At 40.4% G+C, this 24,582-nt stretch overlaps 1 protein-coding gene across 1 annotated transcript in view; it reads right to left on the bottom strand.

The window, feature by feature from the left end:
* Positions 1 to 3,035: 3,035 nt before the first annotated feature.
* LOC103267066 (IQ domain-containing protein H-like) overlaps positions 3,036 to 24,582 on the bottom strand; it is a 76,415-nt gene continuing 54,868 nt past the window's right edge. The window contains exon 7 of the mRNA XM_008064674.2: positions 3,036 to 3,176. Within this exon, the coding sequence (XP_008062865.2) occupies positions 3,168 to 3,176 (9 nt within the window). The 3' untranslated portion in view covers positions 3,036 to 3,167. The remainder of the gene's footprint in view (positions 3,177 to 24,582) is intronic.

Below are 24,582 nucleotides of genomic sequence, written 5' to 3'. Positions count from 1 at the left end.
TTGTTCTCTGTCTCTGCCATGTCAGTGTCCTGGTTGTGACACTGTACCACAGTGCTGCAACATGCTATAGTGGGGAAAACTGTGTGTGGAATACGTGAGATCTCTCTGTGTCATTTCTCACAACTGCGTGTGACTCTACAATTACCTCAAAATCAAAATTTTAATTTAAAAAAACACCAGTCAGTGAGTGAAGTATCAAGCTATAGGTAGGAAAAATTATTTGTAATACATATAACTGATACAGTATTAGTATCCAGAATATATAGATAATTCCTGTACATCACTAATAAAGAGAAAGACAACCCAATTTTTAAAAAGGTAAAAGTCTTAAATTACTTTACAAGAGAGGATACTCAAGTGACCAATACACTCATCCAAAAAACTTGCTCCATTTTATTAATCATCAGGGAAATAGAAATTAAACCCACAAAGAGGTAGCACAACAAACTTCTAGGATGGGTAAAGTTTTAAAAACGGAAATATCAAGTGTTGCCAGAGATAAACATTCTGGAACTCTCATATACAGCTAGTAGGAAAACAAATCAGTATAACCATTTTGGAAAACTGTCTGGTAGTATCTATGAAATCCGAGCACACGTATACCCTATGATTCAACAGTTCTCCTTGTGACATATATGCAACAGAAATGCATACATATGTGCATTATACACACAGGAATGTTCACATTCATAGTAGTATTGCTCCTAAAGGGCCTGCAGTACACAGCACTGGAATTCCCCATCCGCAGTGGAATGGACACATTCGTACCTACATGTGCACACTCATCCTCGATGCCTCTACTCAAGTCTCCACCCACCAGCCAGACTTCACAGCTCTACCACAACACAGCCTGGACTTGCCCACGTCTCGTCTCCTCTGACACTTCACCTCATACCCACCACCAACTCTAAGCTGGTCTACTGCAACAGCCACTTAATCGTCTTCTGGCTCTCTCTCGTGCTCCCCTGTGATTCATTATCTGCAAAGCAGCCAGATGTTCTTTTTCTATTATTATTTTTGAGACCAGGCCTAACTCCACCACCCAGGCTGGAATGCAGTGGTGACATCATGGCTCACTGCAGCCTCCAATATCTGGGCTCAAGCTACTCCTGAGTAGCTGGGACTACAGGCACATGCCACCATGACCAACTAATTTTTAAAATTTTTATAGAGATGGGGTTTTGCTATGCTGCCCAGGCTGGTCTTGTACTCCTGGCCTCAAGCAATCCTCTTGCCTTGACCTCCCAAAGTGCTGGGGCTACAGGTGTGAGCCACAGCACCTGTCACAGAATGATCTTATTAAAACATAACTCAGTTGGGCTCAGTGGCTCAGCCTGTAATCCCGTGCCTTTGGGAGGCTGAGGTGAGTGAATTGCCTGAGCCCGCCGGTTCGAGACCCGCCTGGGCAGCAAGACCTCATCTCTACAATAAATAAATAAAAAAAAAAAATCAACCGGGTGGTAGCACATGCCTGTAATTCCGGCTACTTGGAAGGCTGAGGCAGAAGGATCGCCGGAGCCCAGCAGGTCGAGGCTGCGGTGGCCAGGAGCGGCCACTGCACTCCAGTCTGGGCAACAGAGTGAGACTCCAACTCAGGAAAAAAACATAACTCAGATCACTTCATTCTCCTGTTAAACATTTCCGTGAACTCTCTCTGCCATCAGGATTAAATCCAACTCCTCACCGTGGCTTGGAAGACTGCCATGCTGGTTCTGGTGTAGTCTAAGATGTTTAAAAAGAAAGATCTTAAAATACACAAAGTGAGATGTAAATAAATTCAATTTTTTTCTCTCTCAGTCCAAAGGAAAACAGTCCTGGCTGACAGGGCAGCTCTGCCAGACTCAGCATGGAATTCCATCTCTGGCTCCACAGTGCCTGCCCAGCTCTCATCACCATAGGTAAATGAATCCCAACTAGCTAGAGGGAGGCAAGGAAGAAGAGAGGTTATGCCAGAACTTTCCTTCTCCACGTCTCCTTATATCCTCGTTATCCACAGCCTGATCACATGACATGCCTAGCTATAGGGAAGGCTGGAAATGTTGCCTTTGGCCAAGCCGACATGTGCCCACCCACTGCTCTGTTAACCTGACAGTGGGGAAGAGTGACTATCAAGGACAACTCAGAGTCTCTGCTCCAGCCTCCACCAGGGCAGCCTCCCTGCCTCCCCACATCCCATCCCTTTCTCTCCCTTGCTTATGGTCTGGCCTTGCCCTTTCCCTCTTTAGTCCTCAGGACCTTTGTGCCACGTGCTGTCATGTATCTGAAATTCTCTTCCTGGATCTTTACATGACTGGCTCTCTCCACATGGTCTCAGCTCAAACCTCGTTGTGCCTCTTCTGAGGTATATTCCCTGACCCTTCTTTCATAAGCAAAGCAGTCCCTCTGTATCCCTTTCTTACCTGTACTGTTTTTATTTCCAGCACTTACCACCAGTTGAAATTCTCTCTTATTTGCCCACTTAGTATCTAAGAACAGAAATGTCATCTGACTTACTCTCTGCTGGGCTGGGTCCCTACTCTGAATAAACCAAGCATTCAACAAATACTTACTGAAGAGATGAATTACTTTAGTCAAACCTCTCACTTTATGACTGGAAAGCTGAGGCCCAGAGAGAATAAACCTTGTCAGGCGATCCTAGGTGGGTGCTTTTCTAGAACGTCTGTTCCTCCCAGTCTCCTCTTTGAAACCTCCTTCCGTGATCACGCCTTCATTCCTCTGAGCCCCTACAGCAATGGACTTAAACATCCATCTGGCTTTTATTCCATGTTGCTTTGTACTATTTATATTTATTATATCTGTCTTGCTTCCCCAACCAAATAGCAAGTCCCTTGAAAAACCAGTCCTCTGACACACACACAGCATAGACTCTCAATAGGTGACTTACGAAGATGGCTGAAGTTGCTTTATTCAGTAAAGTGAAACTCAGGACAATGACATTCATCTTGTCCTGTTATTGAGGATAACAGTTGACGACAAGAAGGCTAGGTCTAGGGAGAAGGGAATTTCTGTGTGTCCCCACCCTAACCACAGAGGCAAGAGTGTCTTACCCACAGCTGGTATCTTACGGGCTTCGCCAACGTTGTGCAGTGGAACAGCTCTGGGTCTGATGGGTGGGTTCTGGAAGGTAATCCTTGCTGCTGGTGGGATAAGTCCTCGCTCAATCATGCTTAGAATCCCTACAGGGAAGTTGAACAGAATATGAGTTTAATTCTAAGCAATTCCACAAAGTCTTAGTGCTATGCATTTCACAAGTGTGAGTTCTCTATTCATCATCTTTTTTTTTTTTTGGTTTGTTTTTGAATCATGGGATACATGTGAGGATTTGTCACATAAGTACATTGTATAGAGTTGAGGCTTGTGCTTCTGATGATCTTCCCCCTGTAGTGAGCATGGTGCTTGATGGTGGTGTTGTACCCCTTATCCACTGCCCACTCTCTCTCCCTCACTCCTTTAGCAGTGCCCAATGTTTGTGGTTCCCATCCTTGTGCCTGTGTACGCCCAGTGTTTAGTGCCCACTTATGAGTGATGGTCTCCAGCTACATCCATGTTGCTGTAAAGGACATGATTGTGTTCTTCTTTATGGCTGCGTAATATTCCATATTGTATATGTACCACATTTTCTTTATCCAATCCACCATCCATGGGCTTCTGGGTTCGTTCCATATTTCTACTATTGTGACTAGTGCTGCAATAAACATACAAGTGCAGGTTTCTTTTTGGTAGAATGATTTATGTTCCTTTGGGTATATTCCCAGAAGTGGGATTGTTGGGTTGAATGGTAACTCTATTTTTTATTTCTTTGAGAAATCTCCAAACTGCTTTCCACAGAGGATGAACTAGCTTATATTACCACCAACAGTGTAGAAGAGTTCCCTTTTTTCCACAGCCTCGCCAAAATCTGCTGTTTTTTGATTTTTTTAATAATAGTCATCCTGACTGTGTGAGATATCTCATTGTAGTTTTGATTTGCATTTCTATAATGATTAGTGATGCTGACCATTTTTTCATGTTTGTTAGATGCTTGTGTATCTTCTTTTGAGAAGTATCTGTTTACCTCCTTTGCCTACTTTTTAATGGAGTTGTTTGCTTTTTTCCTGTTGATTCATTTGAGTTCCTTATAGATTCTGAATATTAGACCTTCTCAGATGCATAGTTTCAAATATTTTCTTCCATTCTGTGGGTTAGTTTTTTATGATCTTGGTTTCTTTTGCTGTGCAGATGCTTTTTAGCTTGATAAGTTCCCATCTGTCAATTTTAGTTTTGCTGCATTTGCTTTTGAGGACTTGGCCATGAATTCATTGTCCAGGCTAAAGTCCAGAGGGGTGTTCCCTAGGTTTTTGCCTAAGATTTTTATAGTTTGAGGTTTCACATTTAAGTTCTTGATGCATTTTGAGTTAAATTTTATATATAGTGATAGGTAAGGGCCCAGTTTTACTCTTCTGCATGTGATAAGCCAGTTTTTCCAGCTCCATTTGCTAAATAGGTTTTCCTTTCCCAAGCATTTGTTTTTAGCAGCTTTGTCAAAGATTAATTGGTTGTAAGTCTGATTTTATTTCTAGTTCTCTATCCTGTTCCATAGGTCTAGGTGTCTAGTTTTGTGCCAGTACCATGCTGTTTTGCTTATTGTAGCCTTGTAGTACAGTTTGAAGTCTAGGAGTTTGAAGTCACCAGCTTTGTTCTTTTTGGAAAGGATTCTTTAGCTATTTGGGCATTTTGCTTTCATATGAATTTAAGTATTATAATTTCTAGGTCTATGAAAAATGTTGCTGGTAGTTTGACAGGGATTGTGTTGAATCTGTTCATTGCTTTGAGTAATATGAACATTTTGACGATACTGATTCTTCCAATCCATGAGGATGGGATGTTCTTTCATTTGTTTTTGTTGTCTTTCATTTCTTTGAGCAGTATTTTGTAGTTTTCATTGTAAAGATCTTTCACCTCTTGGTTAAATGATACTGAGGGTTTTGGTTTTGTTTTTTGGTGTGGCTATTGTGAATGGAATTGTGTTTTTGATTTGGTCCTCAGCCAGCTTGTTATTGGTGCATTGAAATGCAACTGATTTTTACTTATTAATTTTGAATTCTGAGACTTTACCAACCAAAGTTGTTTATCAGTGCTAGGTTTTTGGTAGAACCTATATGGTTTTCTAGGTATAGAATCATGTAATCTGCAAAGAGAGATAACTTCTTTTTTTCCTATTTGCATACCTCTAATTTATTTCTCTTGCCTACTTGCTCTGGCTAGGACTTCCAGTGCTATATTGAATAGAAGTGGTCCATTCATTGTCTTATTTGTGAGGGTACATCTAGTGCTTTGCATGAAAAAACAGCTAAGTACACTTTCATTTAAGCTTAATATTCTAACCCAAGGAAAAATATCATTTCCAGTGGCATAATATGAAATAAAATTGCACTAAAGTAATTTCATTTTAAGGAAGAAATATAATTTCAAGGCAGACTAAAACTTCTTTATATTTATGACATTCTCAATCATTGGTAATATCATTACTCTTTCTAAAATTCAGGGAAATCAAGCACACATCCTTAATAACTAAGGAAGACCCTTTGTTCGTGAGAAAAATCTGTATACTTGAAACCATGCCTCTGTGGTATATTCATCATATTTTATAAAAGAAGGAGTTATTTTTAGACAATTTAGATACAAATGCCCAAATCACCTATTTTAGTGTAACTGGGCAAGACGGTTAATATTAATGCAACTCATTTACAATTCCTAGCACTCATACTGTGTCAAGCATGGTTGGTACCAAAGCTTTCTTAGGATAAGACATGTTAAATAAATAAACAAATAAATCTATGAATAATTGAACAAAGCCTGTTGTCAGGGACAAAACTTTCATTAAGGTGAATCTATTTCATTGTATTGAAGCCAGAACAAAGACTACTTGCTGTAAACCTGTGTTTAGGCTTCAGTTTCTTGTTGCTCTCTTATATGATAGAAAGTAAAGCACTTTGGGTCTCAACAAAATCCTAGCATACAAGCTGTGTACCAGGTTGGACCAAGTAGAAGAAGTCGACACACATTCTGAGAGAGACCAATATTATTTCCACTTGCCATATGACTTCTATGACTATACTTTATTGCTATTAAAGATGTTAGCCTAGTGTTGCAGGAATTCAGAAGAATGATCACTGAAGGGTTAAAGAGCTGAAGAATATTTCACTTGTAAAACAATGATTCCAAAGAGAAAATCTTCAGTTTACTTATTGCTGAATCATTTGGGGAAATAATTTCTTTTAAAAGTGTAAACTCCTGAGCCCAACTCAGACTTGTCCAAACTTCTAAGGTCAGGGCCTGGGAATGTGCATTATTGCAACCTTCAGGAGATAATTATGTTCACTGAAGTTCGAGAACCACTAGAATTGGGGTCCAGCAGCACACATATTAAATAAGCACTCCAAGTCAATCTTTTGTACTCGTGACATTTAGAACTAATGATCCAGAGGATAACTCTTTAAGTCCTTTTTGAAAAGAGTACTTCAGGTTTTCTTTTTTAATGCAGATTGAGCTACTTTAAAATAGACTAATTTTTTATCATTAGAAATATTTTCCACCTATAAATATGAAATTCCGTTTCTGAGAACTGTGCCTGTTTTGCAGATGTGAAAAACAGAACTTCTTCTCATTCAGTTTACTTTCATTTCAAAAGAGTTTTATTCTCTGAGAATTCTGAAGAATATAAGCATCATTTTAACCCTTGCTTTAGTACTGGTCAGAGCAATTCACTCAATTTTAGACAAACACATACATGCATGCATTTACCAGGTGAAAAAAGAAGTCAAGACTTTGGAATAAGCAAAGGAAATGATTGGGTATTTATTTTCATCGAAATGCTGGAACCTCTGAAGTTCCTCTGACCCCACAGGCTCTGCATCTATATAGGACTCTAGTTTTGATTGTCCATTTTACAGACCTGTAAAGATTAAGGTTCATCTGTAGAAATCTGACAGCAATGCAAATGATTCTTGTCTATTTACATACAAATAAATTCTGTCATTTTGAAGGACAACTCTTCTCCCCGAAAAGCCAGTTTTGTATCTATTTGCAAATTCATTGAAATAGTCGATTTATAAATGTATCTCTTGCTTGGATTCTCCTTTGAATCAATCGTAACATCTTCCCTCATTTAGTTAATGGGCTTAATAAAATCTTTGATGTGTTCATGTTATGTTTGTTTAAGAGTGTGAGGTATTGTCCGGACACAGACCATTTCCCCTATACCTGGCTGCTTTCTGCCCTCTCCCTCAGGGAGTGACCTCTGAGGGGTATGCATATTCCCAGTAATGAGTCAGGGGACGCAGGAGACCAAGCAAAGCTGAAAACAATGTAGTCGTCACTCTTTTTTTTTTTTTTTTTTTTTTGAGTTGGAGTCTCACTCTGTCGCCCAGACTGGAGTGCAGTGGCCGCTTCCGGCCACCGCAGCCTCGACCTGCTGGGCTCTGGCGATCCTTCCGCCTCAGCCTTCCAAGTAGCTGGAATTACAGGCACGCGCTACCATGCCCCACTGATTTTTTGATTTATTGTAGAGATGAGGTCTCGCCAAGTTGCCCAGGCGGGTCTCGAACCCGCGGGCTCAAGCAATCCACTCACCTCAGCCTCCCAAAGGCACGGGATTACAGGCTGAGCCACCGAGTCAGGCTCGTAGTCGTCACTCTTAATCAAGGTAACAGTACACACTAGAGAGGAATCTGAATGATGAACGTGATGGCTTTGATTATAAAATGGCTTGCTGTGCTGCCCCAAGGTGTGGATTCTTTGCCCACCTGCCGCCAGAGGGGTCTCCCATAAGTTTGAACAAACCAATGTCTTTCCCTGCTGGACCCATGGGGGACTTCTTTGGAATAGTTACCTATTACACATTACATGTAAGCCCTCTCAGATTTGGAGTTACCATGTTACAAAGAGTCATGACTTTGGGAAAAAATCATCCTTGAACAGTTTTGGAGTTTCCACCAAGTTGCGCAAAAGGTCACCTGAAATCAGAAATGACAAACCTCCCAGGGACTGCCCGCATGTTTTCTCTTGGCACCCGCAGGTGAATCTGACATGGCAACAGAGCTCTGCGGATTGTTTTTCTTATTTCAATTTAATTCTCTATTAATTTGTTTCTCTTTTTCATTCATCTATGAATGGCAAGTTATTCCCTGTTGTTAGCTGCAGTGATTGACACTTTGGTGGTCTCTGTAAATGAATTAATGCCATATGGAGATCTATTCCCTGGTGGATGAGAGACAACAGAGAATACAGTTGAGTCTTTGTCCATTTGTCTATTTTTAGCTTAAGTCCATTAGAAATGTCTTGCCCACAAGGAAGGAGAACAACTCTTTAATATCTGGACTGGTAAGCTTTTGTGTTTCTGTGTTTATCTTTTACTTGTGGCTGAAACTGTAGAATTGAGGGTATGTGTTCTCTGTATGTCTATGTATCTGTGATCCAGAACGATCTTTATCTCTCACTGAGAGTGTGAAATGGTTTCGTTACTCCAGATGGCATTAATGCATTAGAGCTCTCTGGTAGGCTCTTAAAGAAGTTCTGTTCTGATTGGCTTACAGAGATCAAGAAGTGGGCATGTATGTTGACGATCCCAAAAATTCCCAGAAAATAAAGAAATCAAACTTCAAATACTTTGAATGAGCTCCACCCATCTCTCAAATCCAAAAACTGTCACTGAGAGTTTTTTCCATTTTATAATCAAAGCCTTACTTTTCATGGCAATATAGTATTTACAAAATTTCAGTAAGAAGCTGTTCTCCTTTCACTAAGACATAATTGGAAAAGTCACTTACACAACCAAGACCTCGCCTGGAATTTCACACTTGAGAATGATGCATATTTGAGAATGAGGCTTATTTAATCAAGTCACTTTAGAAAGTACAAAGGGTGACATTAGGGAGTCAATATTTACAAGGTCCTCCCAGAAAAACTAGCCTGGGACATGGCTTATGTGAATTCCATCCCTGCAGATGCTAGGAAAGACAAGTGCTGCAGGCCAAGAACTTTAGACTGTTGGAGGAGCATGAGAAGAAAGAAATTTACCCAGACGCATAGGTCCTTCGGCTGAAATCTGGTGAACAGTTTCGTGGCTTCATTTCCTAGCACTGGAATAGCAGATGACAGAGAGTTTTGAAAGTTCTGTCTGAAATTCCTTAGGAAAACTACAGCAAAGCAAACTTCAAGTGCCATATGGTGGAATCACTTTCTTGCTGTGCTAATATAAATAATCAGGTCAAACCTTCTGAGACCAGCCTTATTTGGTAAATTTTTGTAAAGATCATTTTGATCAAAAGGGGAGAAGATTATAAGAAGTTTTAGAATGAGCAAAAGAGATTATTGGAGAGCCTTTCAATGGATCCTGGAATTCTGGGACTAGGCTATTTTACAGCTCTGTGGTGTTCAGGTTAATTTGTAAAAAACTAATCAAAATGCAAATAATTCTTACCTGGAGACATGAAAATAAACTCTGTCTGATGAAAGGGAATTCTCTTTCTCATGGAAAAGCCAATTTTGCATTTATTTGCAAATTTATTACAATATACCTGATCTACAAACATGTCTGTTCTTTGGCTTCTCTTTTGAGCCAGTCATGACATCTTACAGATTTTCTCTTTTAATTGATTAATTAAATAATCTTTGACATGTGTTCGCTTTGTATTTGTATGAAAATTATGATTTTACTTGTTTTTGAAACTTAACCTTGTATACCATTGTGTTACTAAATCCTCATAACACTCTCACTTTCCAGTTGAATAGATCAGGAATTGAAAGTTCCTTTATTCTGCTAGTTATTCAATCAATATTTGTTAAGTGTCTTTTATGTGACAGGAATTATCTGGGGTCTGGGGATGCAGTGGTGAAACAGAGATACCTCATGGAGAAGACATTAAATAAAGTCACAAATAAATATATTTGTGTAAAATGTGATAAACTCTGAAGGAGAAGGTCAGGGACTTGAAGAATTGACTTTCACTGGCAGAGGTAAAGGCACCTGTGAAGGCCAGCTCTGAAAATGTGCTCGGTCTGATAAGGAACAGAGAGAGGGTCCCTGGGCTGAGCCTAGAGAGACCAGAGTGGGGTGAAAATGGTGATGTAGGTGAGGGCAGGTCAGGCATGGAGATACAGATAAAGGGTAGGGATGGAGATGCAGGTGAAGCAAGAGATGGAGACGCAGTGAAGGTCAGGGATGGAGATGCAGGTGAGGGCAGAGATGGAGATGCAGCTGAGGAAAAGGATGGCGTGCAGGTGGGGGTCAGAGATGGAGATGCAGGTGATGGTCAGGCACAGAAATACAGGTGAAGTTCAGGGATGGAGATGTAGGTGAGGGAAAAGATGAAAATACAGATGAGGGCAGGGATAGAGATGCAGGTAACGGTCAGGGATGGAGATGCAGGTGAGGGTCAGTAATGGAGATGAAGGTGAGAGTCAGAGATGGAGATACAGGTGAGGGTCAGTAATGGAGATGCAAGTAGGCCAGGGATGGAGATTCAGGTGAGGGAAGACATGCAGATTTAGGTGAGAGTCAGGGATGGAGATGCAGGTTAGGGAAAGGATGGAGGTGAGGATCAGGGATGGAGATACAGGTGAGGGCAGGGATAAAAATTCAGGTAAGGGCCCTGGATAGAGATGCAGGTGATGGTGGCTAGGCATGGAGATTCAAGTGAGGGCAGGTGTGCCTTATTCATGGAGTTCAGAGTTTATTCTACGTTCATGGAGCAACCTGTCTGATGTCATGCAGGGCCTGAATCAGAAATCTGGACTGTATTCTGTATACTGTGGAACTTGTATTCCACCATTTGGAGGGTGGAGGGAGCCTTTCCTTTTGTGGACTTAGCCAGATAAAGTAAGGAAGAAAAAGTAAGGAAGTTTATGGTGCAGTTTTCAAAAATGATTCTTTCTTCTGTTGTTAATTTTCACCATATGCTGGACTTGTATACACCTGGGGCAAGGCTGAAATGACATTTAGGGGGTAGGACACCTAAAAATATAGACCCTGTATTCACATTTCTAGGGCTATGGCTTCCTGACACTCACATAACCTTGCACGATGTCAGATGTATGGCAAGTCTCAATAAATATATATTGATGGTTTCAATCATTATTATGGCAGGCCTGTATTCTCTTGTCATTTAGGAATGCAAATGCCATTTTTTTCCTGTTCCAAGTCACCATTATTCTAGATTTACCTCTGCAACAATTTTTAACTGTGTGTGTCCCTTCAAAGCAAGGACTGATTGATGCATTCTTTCACTATCCTCCCTAATTTGACCAGGAAGAGTATACGATGGCAGTAGGGCAGGAAACAGAGCCCTGCTGGGGTCCTCAGCATTCCCAGGGAGCAAATACTACATGAGTCAACTAGAAAGCCCACATCACAGATTTCTGAACAATGGTTCATATCTAGAAAATAGTAAGTACAGATGTGGGAAACTTGAGAGGCATCTCACGATCCTGGGTACTCCACACCAGCAGACAGAGGATACAGGAGCTAGAAGAAAGAGGACTTTGAATTTCCAGGTGCCAGAAGAACCTTTGAGAATGAACTCTGGGTCCTAAACTCTAGACAACAGGGAGCAGTGAGATAGGAGTGATTAAAGGTCACTTCACTCAGCTGTATTTGAATCAGAAAGGCATTCTTTAGCACTTGGACCAATCAAGTTATACAGCAAAGAAGTAAAGAGGCTTACACTTAGGATGTTTGGTCCTTAGTCACTCATTTGCTTACTCTTTCATTTACTTATTTATTCAATCAACAATTAGTATCTACAAAATACTGGATATGGTTCTAGGTACTAGGCCTACTGAGATAAGGATGACATCCTTTTGCTTAAAAACAAAATCCACTGGTTTCACAAGACTAGAATTTAGATTTAGACATGCATAGATTAAATGCAATTAATTAATTTTGGCTTCACATTTCTTCATAAAAGTATTTTTAAAAATTTTTAGATGCTACCAGAAAAGTATCAGAAACAATCTTCTCAGAAGTTTGATAAATTCTAATAATATCACATAAATAAAAGAATTATTTTAATATGTAACAACACCATCTAACTCATTATTAAATCCACAGGATGATGAAATTGAAAGTTGGGAGGAACTCCAATGATTGTCTAGTCCAACTTTCTGATTTACAGAGAAGGAAAGACAGGCCAGATGAGGACTTGGCTGAAGTCACCTAGGAGAGTTAGTGGCTGAGCCAGAGTCCCAGCTCAGGCCCCGATCTGGCCTTGTGTTCTTTTCCTCCCTTCCCAACCATGAGCGATGGCCTTGGAATCACTCACCTTTCCTGGCATCCGCTTGCAACACTGGGACGGGGGTGAAGTGGGGGTCTGTGCGGTCAGAAGACGGCAGCACCGTGAGGTTAGGCACGGTGGACCCTTTTATCAGTTTCTGAACCTTCACCTAGAGGATCAAAAATCCATTTCAGCATTTTTGCCTTCACACTGAACACAGTTTTCTTCTTATAAACAATAAATAAGATTATGAATAGTTTCATTAAGTTTTAATAAAGTAGCAATATCGGCTCCAATTTTATTGCTCATGAGTACTCTGTGCTACTGTCTACAACTACGAGGAGTTTTGTAATTTAAAATAGTTAATTAAATCCAATTAACATGTTGTTTCTACCATACAAAGTCAGTGCAGTAGTTAATAAAGGAACTATTAAGATTTTGTTCAATTTTAATGGCTACAATATAAAAATGCTAAATCTTGACAGAAGAGGTTTTGAATACAGCAAAGTTTTGTACATAAAAATTTCCCAGGAAATAAATATAGAAATTTCAGGCCAAAAAGGCAACTGGGAGAATGTCAGGGTTAACATATCAGTATTAGCAAGTTGAAGATGTGCTCTGGGTTGACTATTTTGCAAATCTCAGAAATAGTTATAAAGACATGCTGTCTAGATCAGCTGGAGTAATTACTTTTCCTAAAGTCATAAATGCTTTTATTATAGTTATGAAATATGAATGGTTTGGATTAAGTGGTTTCTAGATTTTAAAGATTATGTGTATTATGCATAAATTGCATAATTGTATAGTCCAAGTACACTATTTTTACCTTTATTATAGGAGGTTATGAATTACCCAGGCCCCCTCAGCAGGCAGGATGCAACGGTTTGGTGTTTATAGACCAATTTAAACTTTTAAGTCATTTTCCAAACATTAATTAATTGCATAACTTCCAAGGAAACCAGGTAAGTTTGCTATTTGACTAATAGAGAACTTAAGGTAAGTAGATGTGTTTCAGTCCACAGGATACTGAATAAGCACAGATCATTCCATTTATTCCGTTTCAAGCTCAGTCTGATTTCACATTGATACCATTTGCCACTGGATTTGACTGAATGACATTTCATTGCTCATTAAGGTCATGTGACTTTAAGGAAAGGAGAAGGGGAAGTTTCGCCCAGACTGGGGGGCACCAGGCCCGCTGCAGGACGGGGGCCGTAGGCAGCTGCCCCCGTGGGCGCCAACACCTGACACAGCTCCGTGGGTCAATCCCCAGCTCGCCCTGGGGACAGGAAGGGGTGACTGTGGCGAGAGAGGCCGGCCCGCGAGGACGTATGGCCTCCGGGACTCTCCTGCGCTCCACCCTCCTTTCCCACCCCACGGCGGGCGCGAGTGGCTTCTGAGCCTCCTCCCGGGGAGGGAGGGCAAGGCAGGAGGCCGCCGCCGACTTGACTCCGCTGGACTCGGGGCAGGCGTGCCTGCGGCGAGGAAGAAGGCGGCGTGTCCACCTGACGGTGACGTCAGGGCCGTGATCAGGGGGGCTGCAGGAAGCGGGGGGGGGGGCGGTTTCAGGGCACGCGGCCGAATTCGTCGATTTTTCCGAAAGCCTTTGACGCGCTGCTCTGGGAAAGCTGAGATGGCGGGTCCAGCGCAGGGTACAGCGCAAAGGGCGGACACAGCAGGGACCGGTCGGCCGGCAGGTCGCGCTCTCACAATGCTGTCCCTTAGTTCTTTAAATTGCACCAAGCCAAACAGCAGGAAAGCCGGTCCCAGAGCTACGCTGGAAAGGCCCGGGGGGGTGGGGGGGGTGGGGTGGGGGTGTGTGTGTGTGTGTGTGTGTGTGTGTGTGTGTGTGTGTGTGTGTGTTTTCTAGTTTACATATACAAACCCCTGGTCATCCATCCTGGGTAGGAAATACCTGCCCACGCTGCCCTCCAGTTCCCGCGGCAAGGATACCGTTTCTGCATATGCTAGGTCGGAGGGAGGAGGACTGGAACGACCCTCGCATTTACTGAGCACTTACTGTGAAACACTAACTCACTAACCTTAATACAACGCGCATTAGATTTCATGAGCAATGGGAAAGCTGGGGCTGTGGGAAGGTAGCAGCGGGAGCAATGAACTCCACCTGCTGGTGTTTCAGAAGGCTTTGAGGACTTCCAGCCCTGGCTGTATATGAGAATCACTCAGGGAGCTTTTTAAAAATACGCTGCCTGGGCCCCAACCCTGGGCAATTAATTCAGAAAAGCTGGGCTGGGGCCTGGGCCTGGATGTTTTGCGAAAGCTCCCCAGGTGATTCTGATGTGCAGCCGAGGTTGAGATTTACTACAGTTAAGAGACGTCACACCTTAAAGAGGCACTGAATCGTATAGGGTGGAGGAGAGGAGAAATTATGGGTAGAAAGAAAGGTGGCAAAAAGCAAAATAGCATATTTTACGCATGAAGATTTCACCAAAGGTGAGATACTCTGTGGCGAGGGTAGGGTGTGGGGTGTGAAGAGGGTGGGCTGGGAATGAGACTGGAAAGTTGTGTGGAGACGGAGGCAAACCAAAGGAACCTGCTTTGTGAATGTGCTGATGGCCTAAAAGAATTCATATATCATCTGCTGGAGCTTCTCTTTCTTGTCATGTTTTTTATTATATTTTATTCTGGAGTTTGTGTAATGACATAAAATATCGTATTATAAAAGAATCAAATTATAATAGAACAATGTCTCATATCTGGTTCCTCATTAGCATTTCCAAATCTGTATTTCATAACTTTATCACTTGATGCTAAACCATCCATAATAGCTTAACTTTTTTTGAAAATTTAAAAATATAGAAATTCTTAAAGAAGAAAAGAGCAATCATATTCCCATCAGCCAGAATTAGCCTTTGTTAATATTTTGATATTTTTACTTCCAGTGTTTTCATATAGAAAAGTCATTCTATTTCATTATTTTGGTAAAAATGAGATATGCTCATATCACAGTATTGAATTTCTTTTACATGAATTTAATAGGAAAAAGAGGCTGAATTAAACCTAACACATTGTTAAGTCCCGGGTAAACATTTCTTTACTGCAGGATTTCTCTGAATAAAAAAAATTCCTCTGCAGGAGCTGGCCAGTTTTCCCTTACGGTCCACATAGGAGATAGGTCTGGGGCGTGTTCAGATGTGTTGTTGTAGTTGGAAAGCAGCACAGAAAATATGTGAATGAATGGGGAAAGCTGTATGGTGGTGTCTGAGTGTTGGTGCCCCCCAGATGCATATGTTGAAAGTTAGTCACCAGTGTGTTGATGTAAAGAGGTGAGGCCTCTGGAAGGTAACTGGGTCTTGAGGGCAGAGCCTGCAATGGATGGGATTCGTGCCCTTGTAAAGAGGTCCCAGAGAGTTGGCTTGTCCCCTCTATCATGTGAGGACAGAGAGGAGACACCATCTATGAACCAGGATATGGGCCCTCACCAGACATCAAATCAGACTGCACTTTGATTCTGGACTTCCCAGCTTCTACAACTGTGAGAAATAAATTTCTCTTGTGTATAAGCCACCAGTTTATGGCACTTCTTTATAGCAGCCCAAATGGACTAAAACACTGTGTTTCAATGGAACTTGATTTCCAAAAACAGTCAGCCAGCCCTCAAGCAGTACTTTGTGGGCCCCCATTCTAGAGTTAAATAAAGTTGCTTCTGAAAAGGGTTGAGATTTCTTTACCATGTGATTTTATTTGGATAGTATGTCCCAGCTTCAGAAAATGAGAATATCAGGACTCTCTTGAGATCCGATCTCCTCTCCCTTACCTCCCAATTTTTGACTGAATCATTATTTTTATACTGTCCAGATTTATAATATCTAGACTTATAAATGATATTTATAATAATTATTATAAATAATATAAAATTGTGATACCACAATTTCTATTACTGTATCAGTCCTCTGTGTAGATGGGTGTGATCACAAACAGTTCTTCTGTCATGGCTTCTTGGCTTGAGTCTTTCTTTTGACTAGTCCCTTACCTGGCTGGCTCTAGTCACCAAACAGTCCTTTCCAGCAAGGGTCCATGTGCACTTGCTTCCCTGAGTTTTCCTGCTTAAATTTCATGTGGGGTCCTCCTTTCTCCTCTCAAAACTTTGTAGACACTGCACCATTGTCTTCTACATGGAATATTGTTGTGAAGTTTGATGCCAACCTGATTTTTTGCGGGTGATTTACTTTCTTTCTGCCTGGATGTCTGAAGCATTCTTTGCTTCTGAAGTTCAGTTAAGAAATACTTTAATGTTAAATATTCTGAGTCACATTTTTCTGGGATTTGATGTTTTCTTTCCACTTGTAGGCTAGGTTATTTCTTCAGTTTGAGAAAATGTTCTTATATCACTGAACACATCTTATCTTTCTCTGTCTTAGGGACACCAAGTGCCCTTAGCTGTTGGTTCATCTTTATCTTTCATATTGTGGTACCTAGTTCCTGTTAGAATAGGACATCCTGCGATTTGGCTGAGCACATGGCTATTCAGTCACAAACTATATTTCCCAGCATCCCCTGTGGCTCAGTGTGTACAGGCACCCACACTGAGGCCCATAGGATTCAGGCCAACAAGATGTAAGCAGAAGTGACATGTGTAACCTTGGGGCCATGTCTTCAGAGTGCTTGCCTGGACTGTCTTTCTCCTTCCTGAAACGTGGGTGTGGGGGGAACCAGCTGCCACATGGAAATGAGAATATCCTGTATCCACATCAATGGGGAGGTGGTGAAGCATCAAGACAGAAGAGATTCCACTAGTGTACTGTTTTAGAGTGAGACATCAACTCGTTTATTCGAGTCATATTTTTGGATTTCCTTGTGACAGCAGCTCGGCCTGTGCCAAGCTAATATGCACATTCAATAGCTTCTGACGCACTTTCTCTGCCTTTTCCTCTGCATGTACTGTACTTACTTCTCACTACATCACAACTTTAATTTCCAGTAGTGTCCATTCTGCTCATTCTGTTTATAGTTCATTATTCATTCCACGAATTATGTTGGCATTCAATTTGTTTCCTTGTATCTGCAATCTCCCTTTTTACCTCATCCTGCTATTTTGTAATCTCATATTGGAGCTCTGGCTTTGCTTAATGCATGTTTTTGTTATGTTGTCCTAAAATGTGAGGTTCCTCCATGAGGAGGTTCCTTCTGTCCCTTGAGCTGTTTTTCTGGGTTGGGCTTTGTCTTTCTCTCCATGGCCTTCCTGCCATTCTACACCTTCGAGTTGGCTGTGGGTGAAGTGCTGATGTGGAGTGCTGTGAGGACCCTAGTGAATAAGCCAAGGAACTGTGTCCCAGGGCCTCTCTGTCCAGACTCCACCCGGCTGTGATGTGTTGTCTTCTCCCGCAGTTCCTGGGTGAGGGTGTGAGCTCTCCCAGCAGCACGTGAGAACTGGGTATTCTTCATTGTCTTGTGGGCCTGGATAGGGAAACCTGTGTTGAAGAGGTATGCCATCTTTCTTAAAACATGTAGGCTCTCTCTCTCCTGGGATTCTGCTAAACATCCTCCATGGGGGTTGCTCTCCCAAGTTGAGGATAAGGCTGCCTCTCCCCAACCCCTCCCCCAGTGGCTTTGGGATATTTTTGTGGAGTCCTGAAGACTTTACTTCACTCAGGAAGTATCAGACTCATTACTTACTTTCCAGTTTCACCTGTTTCCTGCAAGCCTCCTTAGAAGAGAGAACAGATAAGGCTGCCTGCTTGTCTCCTCTCCAGAATTTGTAATATTTTTAAGTGAATGATCAAAATCATTTGATCATTCACTGTTAGTACTTCGAGGGACAGAGAGGAGTGAGGATTGGAGCTAGGCTGTCCCTCTCTGCTCTGGAATCTTCTGGTTGGTGAATTTGTGCATAGCCTGTGTGATCACATCCAGCAGCCTGGCCCTAACCTTCCTCCCCACATTTTGGATGAGAAAACTAAAAACCAGGAAGAAAAAAATAACCAGAGCATCCATTTCATCAATTTCAGAGGTAGAATGAAAATGCACATCACTGCTCCATGGCCTGGCATTTTGCTTTGTTTTGACTGCACTTTCTCGTGTCCCGTGTTTTAGAAGCCCTAGAGCCAACATAGCTGAGGTCGCTGAAAGTAAAACATTTGAAATAAAAAATTAACAGAACAGATTTGACAGTAGATTAGAGTAGGCAGAAAAACAGATAGTGAACTTGAAGAGAGATCAATAGATATTACCTAACCTGAATAACAGGAAAAAAAATTAAAAATCATTAGCTCCTCAGTGACCTGTGGGACAATATCATGTTGTGTAATTTGCTGGTAACTGAAGTCCCAGAAGGAAGGAAGAGATAACTGAGGAGAAAAACATTTAAAGAAATGATGGCCAAATGTCTTCCAATTTGCTGAAAAGTATAAGCTTATAGATCCTAGAAGCACAACACAATGAACCCTTAGTAGAATAAATAAAAAGAAAACCACATTTGGGCACATCATAGTCAAAACCCTGGAAGTCAAAGAAAAGAAAATCTTGACATCAGCCAGAAAATTTTAAAAGATTCATTATATGTGAAGGGGGACCTCTCCAAAAGATGGAATTATGTTTTTTGGAGGGTGGGCCCCTTGTAAGTACAGGTTTCTCCTGCTAGGTAAGTGTTCTAGAAACCCACCAGCATCAGTGCACCAACTAGTATTGTTGTGAGAGCTTGCATTCTGCTTCAGTAAATTTTTTTTTTAGATTCTTTCAATGCATTTGTCCATTTCATGATGGGTGATTTAGGAGCACATTTGCCCACACTGAGCTGAGTGTTCAGCAGTTTTTGACCAAAATACCATGACCCCCATGCCCCACCCTCCCTATTCACCCAATCTCACCCTGAGTGACTTTTTTTTTATTTTCTTGAATGAAAAAAGTCCTCAAAGGGAAACGTTTAGCCAGTGTGGAAGAGGTGAAACAAATGACAGCAGAAGCACTAAAAGGCATCAAAATTGACAAGTTCAAAACTGTTTTGAGCAGTAGAAAAAGCATCTCGATAGGCGTATTGCATCAAATGGAGAGTATTTTGAAGGTGACTGAAGTTTAAACATGTAAGAATAACTACACAATTTTAAAAATAAATGCCATTTTTGAGGGGTTCTCCCCTCATATAAGGGATCAATAATTTGAATGATGACTGACTTCTCATCAGAAACAATGGAACTTTAAAGCACTGAATAAGAAAAAACAAAAACAAAACCATGGCTACCCAAATTTCTATATCCAGTGAAGGTCTTTCAAAATAAAGGTAATATAAAGCCCCTCCCCACTTTTTGACAAAAGACAATCATGTGTCACCAGTAGGCATAAATACAAGAAATGCTTAAAGAAAGTTCTTTAGGCTGGCAGAAAATGACACAAAATGAAAACTCAGATCTGCATGGCAAATATGAAAGACTATATTTTTTCTTATTTCAATTTGTCTCAAAGATAATCAGCTATTTAAAACAAAAAAGTATTATACATTATACAGTTTATAATATATGTAAAGTACATAACAATAATAGCACTAAAATTGGGCAGTAATGTTATTCCACAGTTGCAAAGTCCTTACATTTTATGTGAACTGGTGCAATATTAACTCCAAAGAAAGTCTAAAGTTAAGGATGCATACTGTAATTCCTAGGGCAACCACTAAAAATAATACAAAGAGGTACAGTTTAAAAGCCAATAAAAGACTTAAATGGAATATCAAATTTATTTTTTAAAAATCATGTACCCCTAAGTCAGTCTAAAAAGAAAGAAAAAGAAACAAAACATAGATGGGTTGAGTTGAAAAGAAATAGAAAGATGGTTGTTCTAAATCAAGCCATGTCAATAATTACATCAAATGAAATTATCTAAACATTCTAAAAAGCGGAAATGATCAGACTGGATATAAAAAACAGGACACAACTATTTTCTATTCCTAAGAGATGCACTTTAATTTTAAAGACGGGTTGAAAGTAACAACAAAAATAGCAAACGATAAGCAAACAAGAAGCAAAAGAAAGACGAAGTAACTATATTCATATCAGACAAAGGAATGTCGTCTGACTTTGACTTTAAGACAAAGAGTATTATTGGGGGAAAGAGGATTTTTCTTTAAAATATGAAAGAATTAGCTAAGAAGGCACAACAAAAATAAATGTGTATGTCTCTAATAATATTAACACAAAATAAATGAAACAAAAATTAGCAGAACTAGAAAGACGTAGACCAATCTTCAATTGCAGTGAAGATTTTTAAAGTCCCCTCTCAGTAATTGATAGAACAAGTAGTTAAGGACACAGAAGAGCCAGACATCATCACCAGCCACCTGCACCCAAGTGGCCTTTCTAGAATACTACAAACCAACAACTGTAGGAGACACATTCTTCTCAAGTGCACACAGAACGCTTACCAAAATACATGACATACTAGGCCATAAAATGTCTCCATTCATTTCAAAAGGCTGAGTTCTTACAGAGTATGTTGTATAGAATAAGTATGAATATGGAAATGAAACTAAATGGAAACTTTCTAAGTGGGAGCAGAAAAAATCCATGGAATGGGAGTGATTGATTCAATAACCTAGAAAAAACTGTATTGCTCAAAGGGTCTTAGGATGATAAAGGGCAGTCGAGCAGCAAAAGGGACAGTGGGACCGTGACCCGAGACTCAGAGAATGTGGTGGGTAGAGATGACCGCAGAGGACACTCCCGAAGAAACACTGCTATGAACACACAGCAGCTGTCTGCATGCGAGCCCCTGTGTGCCTCCACAGCACATCACATGCAGCAAGTTTATTACAATGCCTCAAGCCCCCACGGAAACAGTAACTTCCAGTAAAATGTGACTAAGGAAGGAAAGTATGTAATATAATCTCAAAATATTTCCATTACAATAGCTGAAGTCCAGCACTATAGCAAAATTTTCCAAAGTGTGTTCTCTGGCACACCTTCCGTGAGCTCTTCTGAGAAAGGAGTCTGATGGAGTGTGGGGGCAGTGCTACTTGCACCCCTCTGCCTGAGACTCATCACACATGTCAGCGTGCTGGCGACTCCAGATGACCTAACAGTAGAAAAATCAGTCTGACTCTCTGACTTTGTGTTTCTCCATTTTATGAGGCCACAAAACTCTCCTTTCTTAGAATACTTATTAACATTCCAAAGAACTTGGGTTCTTTGGGATACACTTCAGGGGGGAAAAAACAGATCTAAGGATTATTACCTAGCTAACAAGTATTTTGCTAGCTGGGTAATAATTTTAATTATTAATAGTAGAACATGCTGTGAAGTTAAAGATACGTGATAACTTCATTTCACATAAAACTTTCTTCAAAGGAGCTTGAATTTGGACCCAGAATTTTCTGATGAATTCAGATTGACAAAAATGTAATTATTTCTTGTTGCTATTTTTTTCTCCCTATGCTTAGTAGCATTTATTTGTGGCATTCCAATACAAATTTTAATCTGGAAGAGTAAGCATTACAAAATAATAAGGTAGATACAGATGTCCATTTCACTACTTCTCTGTTACATTTCACACAAGAAAAAAATGTGTCTACTTGATATTTCACGAGAGGGAATGAGTTGAAATGATAGTCCTTTCACTTAAGATCTCAGAAACGTTTGTGAATGAGCTACCAGTTATGATAATTATTTTTGCTATTACTATTTATCCACTTATTATAGAACAGTGTGCCAGTCTCTAGGCATTTGTGTTTAAATACTGGCTGGGGTCATAAGTGAGATGAAGTTTGGTCCTCATTTACCTCATACTGGCAGTTGGGTTGGCATGCAGCTGCAGAGCTGCTGGGGCTCTTTTTATTTAATTTGGCATCCCTTCCTGAGCAGTATTGGGACTTTTACTTCAATGACTCCACTGGGCTTTGCCATAATTTCTATGCTGTATCAGTAAAGTCTGTGGAAGAGATGCCTATGCAAACCTGAAAGGCGGCTGGGAGCGCTTACAAGTTCAGGGATTTTTGCTGAAGTCAGTGAAGGAATTAACCCCAAATACAAATTAAGTCCATTTTAAAAAGGCAACATTAAAAAATAATAAAAATTACAACATTAACCAATTTAGTAATGAAGTCCATTTTTAAGGACTCTCAGATTCTATTACTATTGTGTGCCTGCATGTGTGTGAAAATTTGTCCTTTTTGCATAATTTCTCTTAGAATAATTTTCCTAGATTCTAAATCAGATCGTCAAAAGAAAATGTATCTCCAACTTCTTCTGAAAGACCACATATTAATTATATGACTTGGTTAGATCTCTTAACCTCTATGGTCCTGAGTTTCTCATTTGTAAAATGGGAGTAATAATACCTCAAACATCCTCTGAGTATTAAAAGTGATAACAAATGTAAATGACCAGGGCAAGTTACATATTTTGTTGCATACATAAAAGGCATGCAACAAATGCCCTGATGAGTGCGTAAATGAAAAATGAAAAAATTGATATCTTCTGTGAAGCTTATTTCTACAATCAGAATAGAACAGTTTTACTTGGTGTGCCTTATGGTTTTCCATGTCATGTGTTGGTGGTAGCAAATGGGGAGGAATGGAAATCAGTGGAAACAGACTTTGGTCAGAATCAGAATTATGAATGATCAGAACCAGAAGAGAGCTTAGAGGTGATTTCATCCAATACCCTAAATTTACAAGTCTACAAAGTCCACAGAGTATAAGTGATTTGCTCCCAAAGAATCACATAAGATTTAGCGACAGATCCAAGATTAGAACCCACAATAAACTTGGGCTTTTCTTGTAATAGTCAATATTATATGAGGTTATGGTGTTTAAAAAATCTTCCTTTGATTAAGCTGAAACGTAGTTCTCTTCTTATGGCTTTCTTATTTTTTCTTTCCTTTTTCTTTTTTAACATTTCACTTTAATCCATTTGGAGTTTTCTTTGGTAGAAAATACAAGGCTAGGATTTAACCTAATGCTTTTTTTCAAACCGTTAGCCAATGACTTGGCACCATCCATCTAAGTCCGCCCTTTCCCACTGACTTACAGGGTCACCTTTATTACATTCTAAGTAAGTATTTATATTTTTTAATCTTTGAGTCAGATCTCATTCTGTCACCCAGGCTGGAGTACAGTGGCATGATCACAGTTACTGCAGCCATGACCTGCTGGGCTCAGGCAATCCTTCTGCCTCAGCCTCCCAAGTACAGGTGTGCATCACCATGCTCAGCTAATTTTTAAAAATTTTTTGTAGAGACAAGGCCTTGCCATGTTGCTCAAGGCTGATCTCGAACTCCTGGGCTCAGGCAATCCTCTCACTTCAGCCTCCCAAAGTTGCTGGGATTACAGGCATGTGCCACCGTGCCTGACCCTAAAGTTAATTTTTATATTAAGGTCACTATCTATGCACACTTTTTTATTCCCTTGATCTGTCTATTAATTTTTCTACCCATAGAATATTATTATAATTATTGTAATTTTATCCTATGTTTTGAAAAGTGGTATGAAAAGTTCACCTTTTAAAACTTTCTTTAAGAAAAAAATGAGGCCTTTTGCCCATTTATTTCTCAAGATAATGAGTGCTGGCAAGTGGAAAAGAATTAATGTTCCACACAAACCAAATAACACCCCTTGAGTTTTGGTTGGACTTATATTAGATATAAAGATTAAGGTGGGAAGAACCAGCATTCTTACTCTAGCACTTATCCTTCTCAGAATATGGCATATCTTTCTATCTATTCTTTGATAGGTGCTCACTAAAACTTCAGAGTTTTCTTCACAAAGGTCCCATACCTGTTAAATGCCGACTATTATGAGATACATTCGAGGCCTAATAGAGAGAGGGTGGGGGAGAGGGAGAGGAGAAAGAGCAAGAGTGAAAATAAAGGAAAAGGAGAACTGGAAGGAGGAGGAAGGAGGGAAAGCTCACACATAAAACATGGAAAGCAAACCCGTTCAAATGTTTATGATCACGATCTTCAGGTGGAAAGGCTGGGGGCATATACATTTTTATCTTTTAGCCTTGTACTTTCCAAATTTTCTTCAATGAGAATGTGAAAAAAGTGTGAAAATCAGAAAACTGGGGGTGGTGGGTGGACAAAGCTTTATGTTTTTTCCTAAAGTCAACTGCTGCGTTGATACCTGGGCCTTGGGCTTGCTGCCAAATAGTGAGTACTAGAATTGGGCTACAACCCCCTAAAGGAGGTTGTGTGTAGGGTGGGGGTGGGAGATGGAGACAGCAGAAATACTACTCAAAACCATGCCATGAGACCAGACCTCCCTGTTTTTTCTCTCTCTGCATACAACTTCTTATTCAAAAATTCTACTAGATTATTCTGAATTAGTTAATCATTTATTGAGTACCTACCATGCATAAAGCATTCTGTAAAGCACCCTCAAGCAGCA

Source organism: Carlito syrichta, unplaced genomic scaffold (assembly GCF_000164805.1).
Source record: "Carlito syrichta isolate Samal-C Ts95f unplaced genomic scaffold, Tarsius_syrichta-2.0.1 Scaffold101933, whole genome shotgun sequence".
Taxonomy (NCBI): Eukaryota; Metazoa; Chordata; class Mammalia; order Primates; family Tarsiidae; genus Carlito; species Carlito syrichta.
This window is presented reverse-complemented; position numbering and strand designations above follow the sequence as displayed.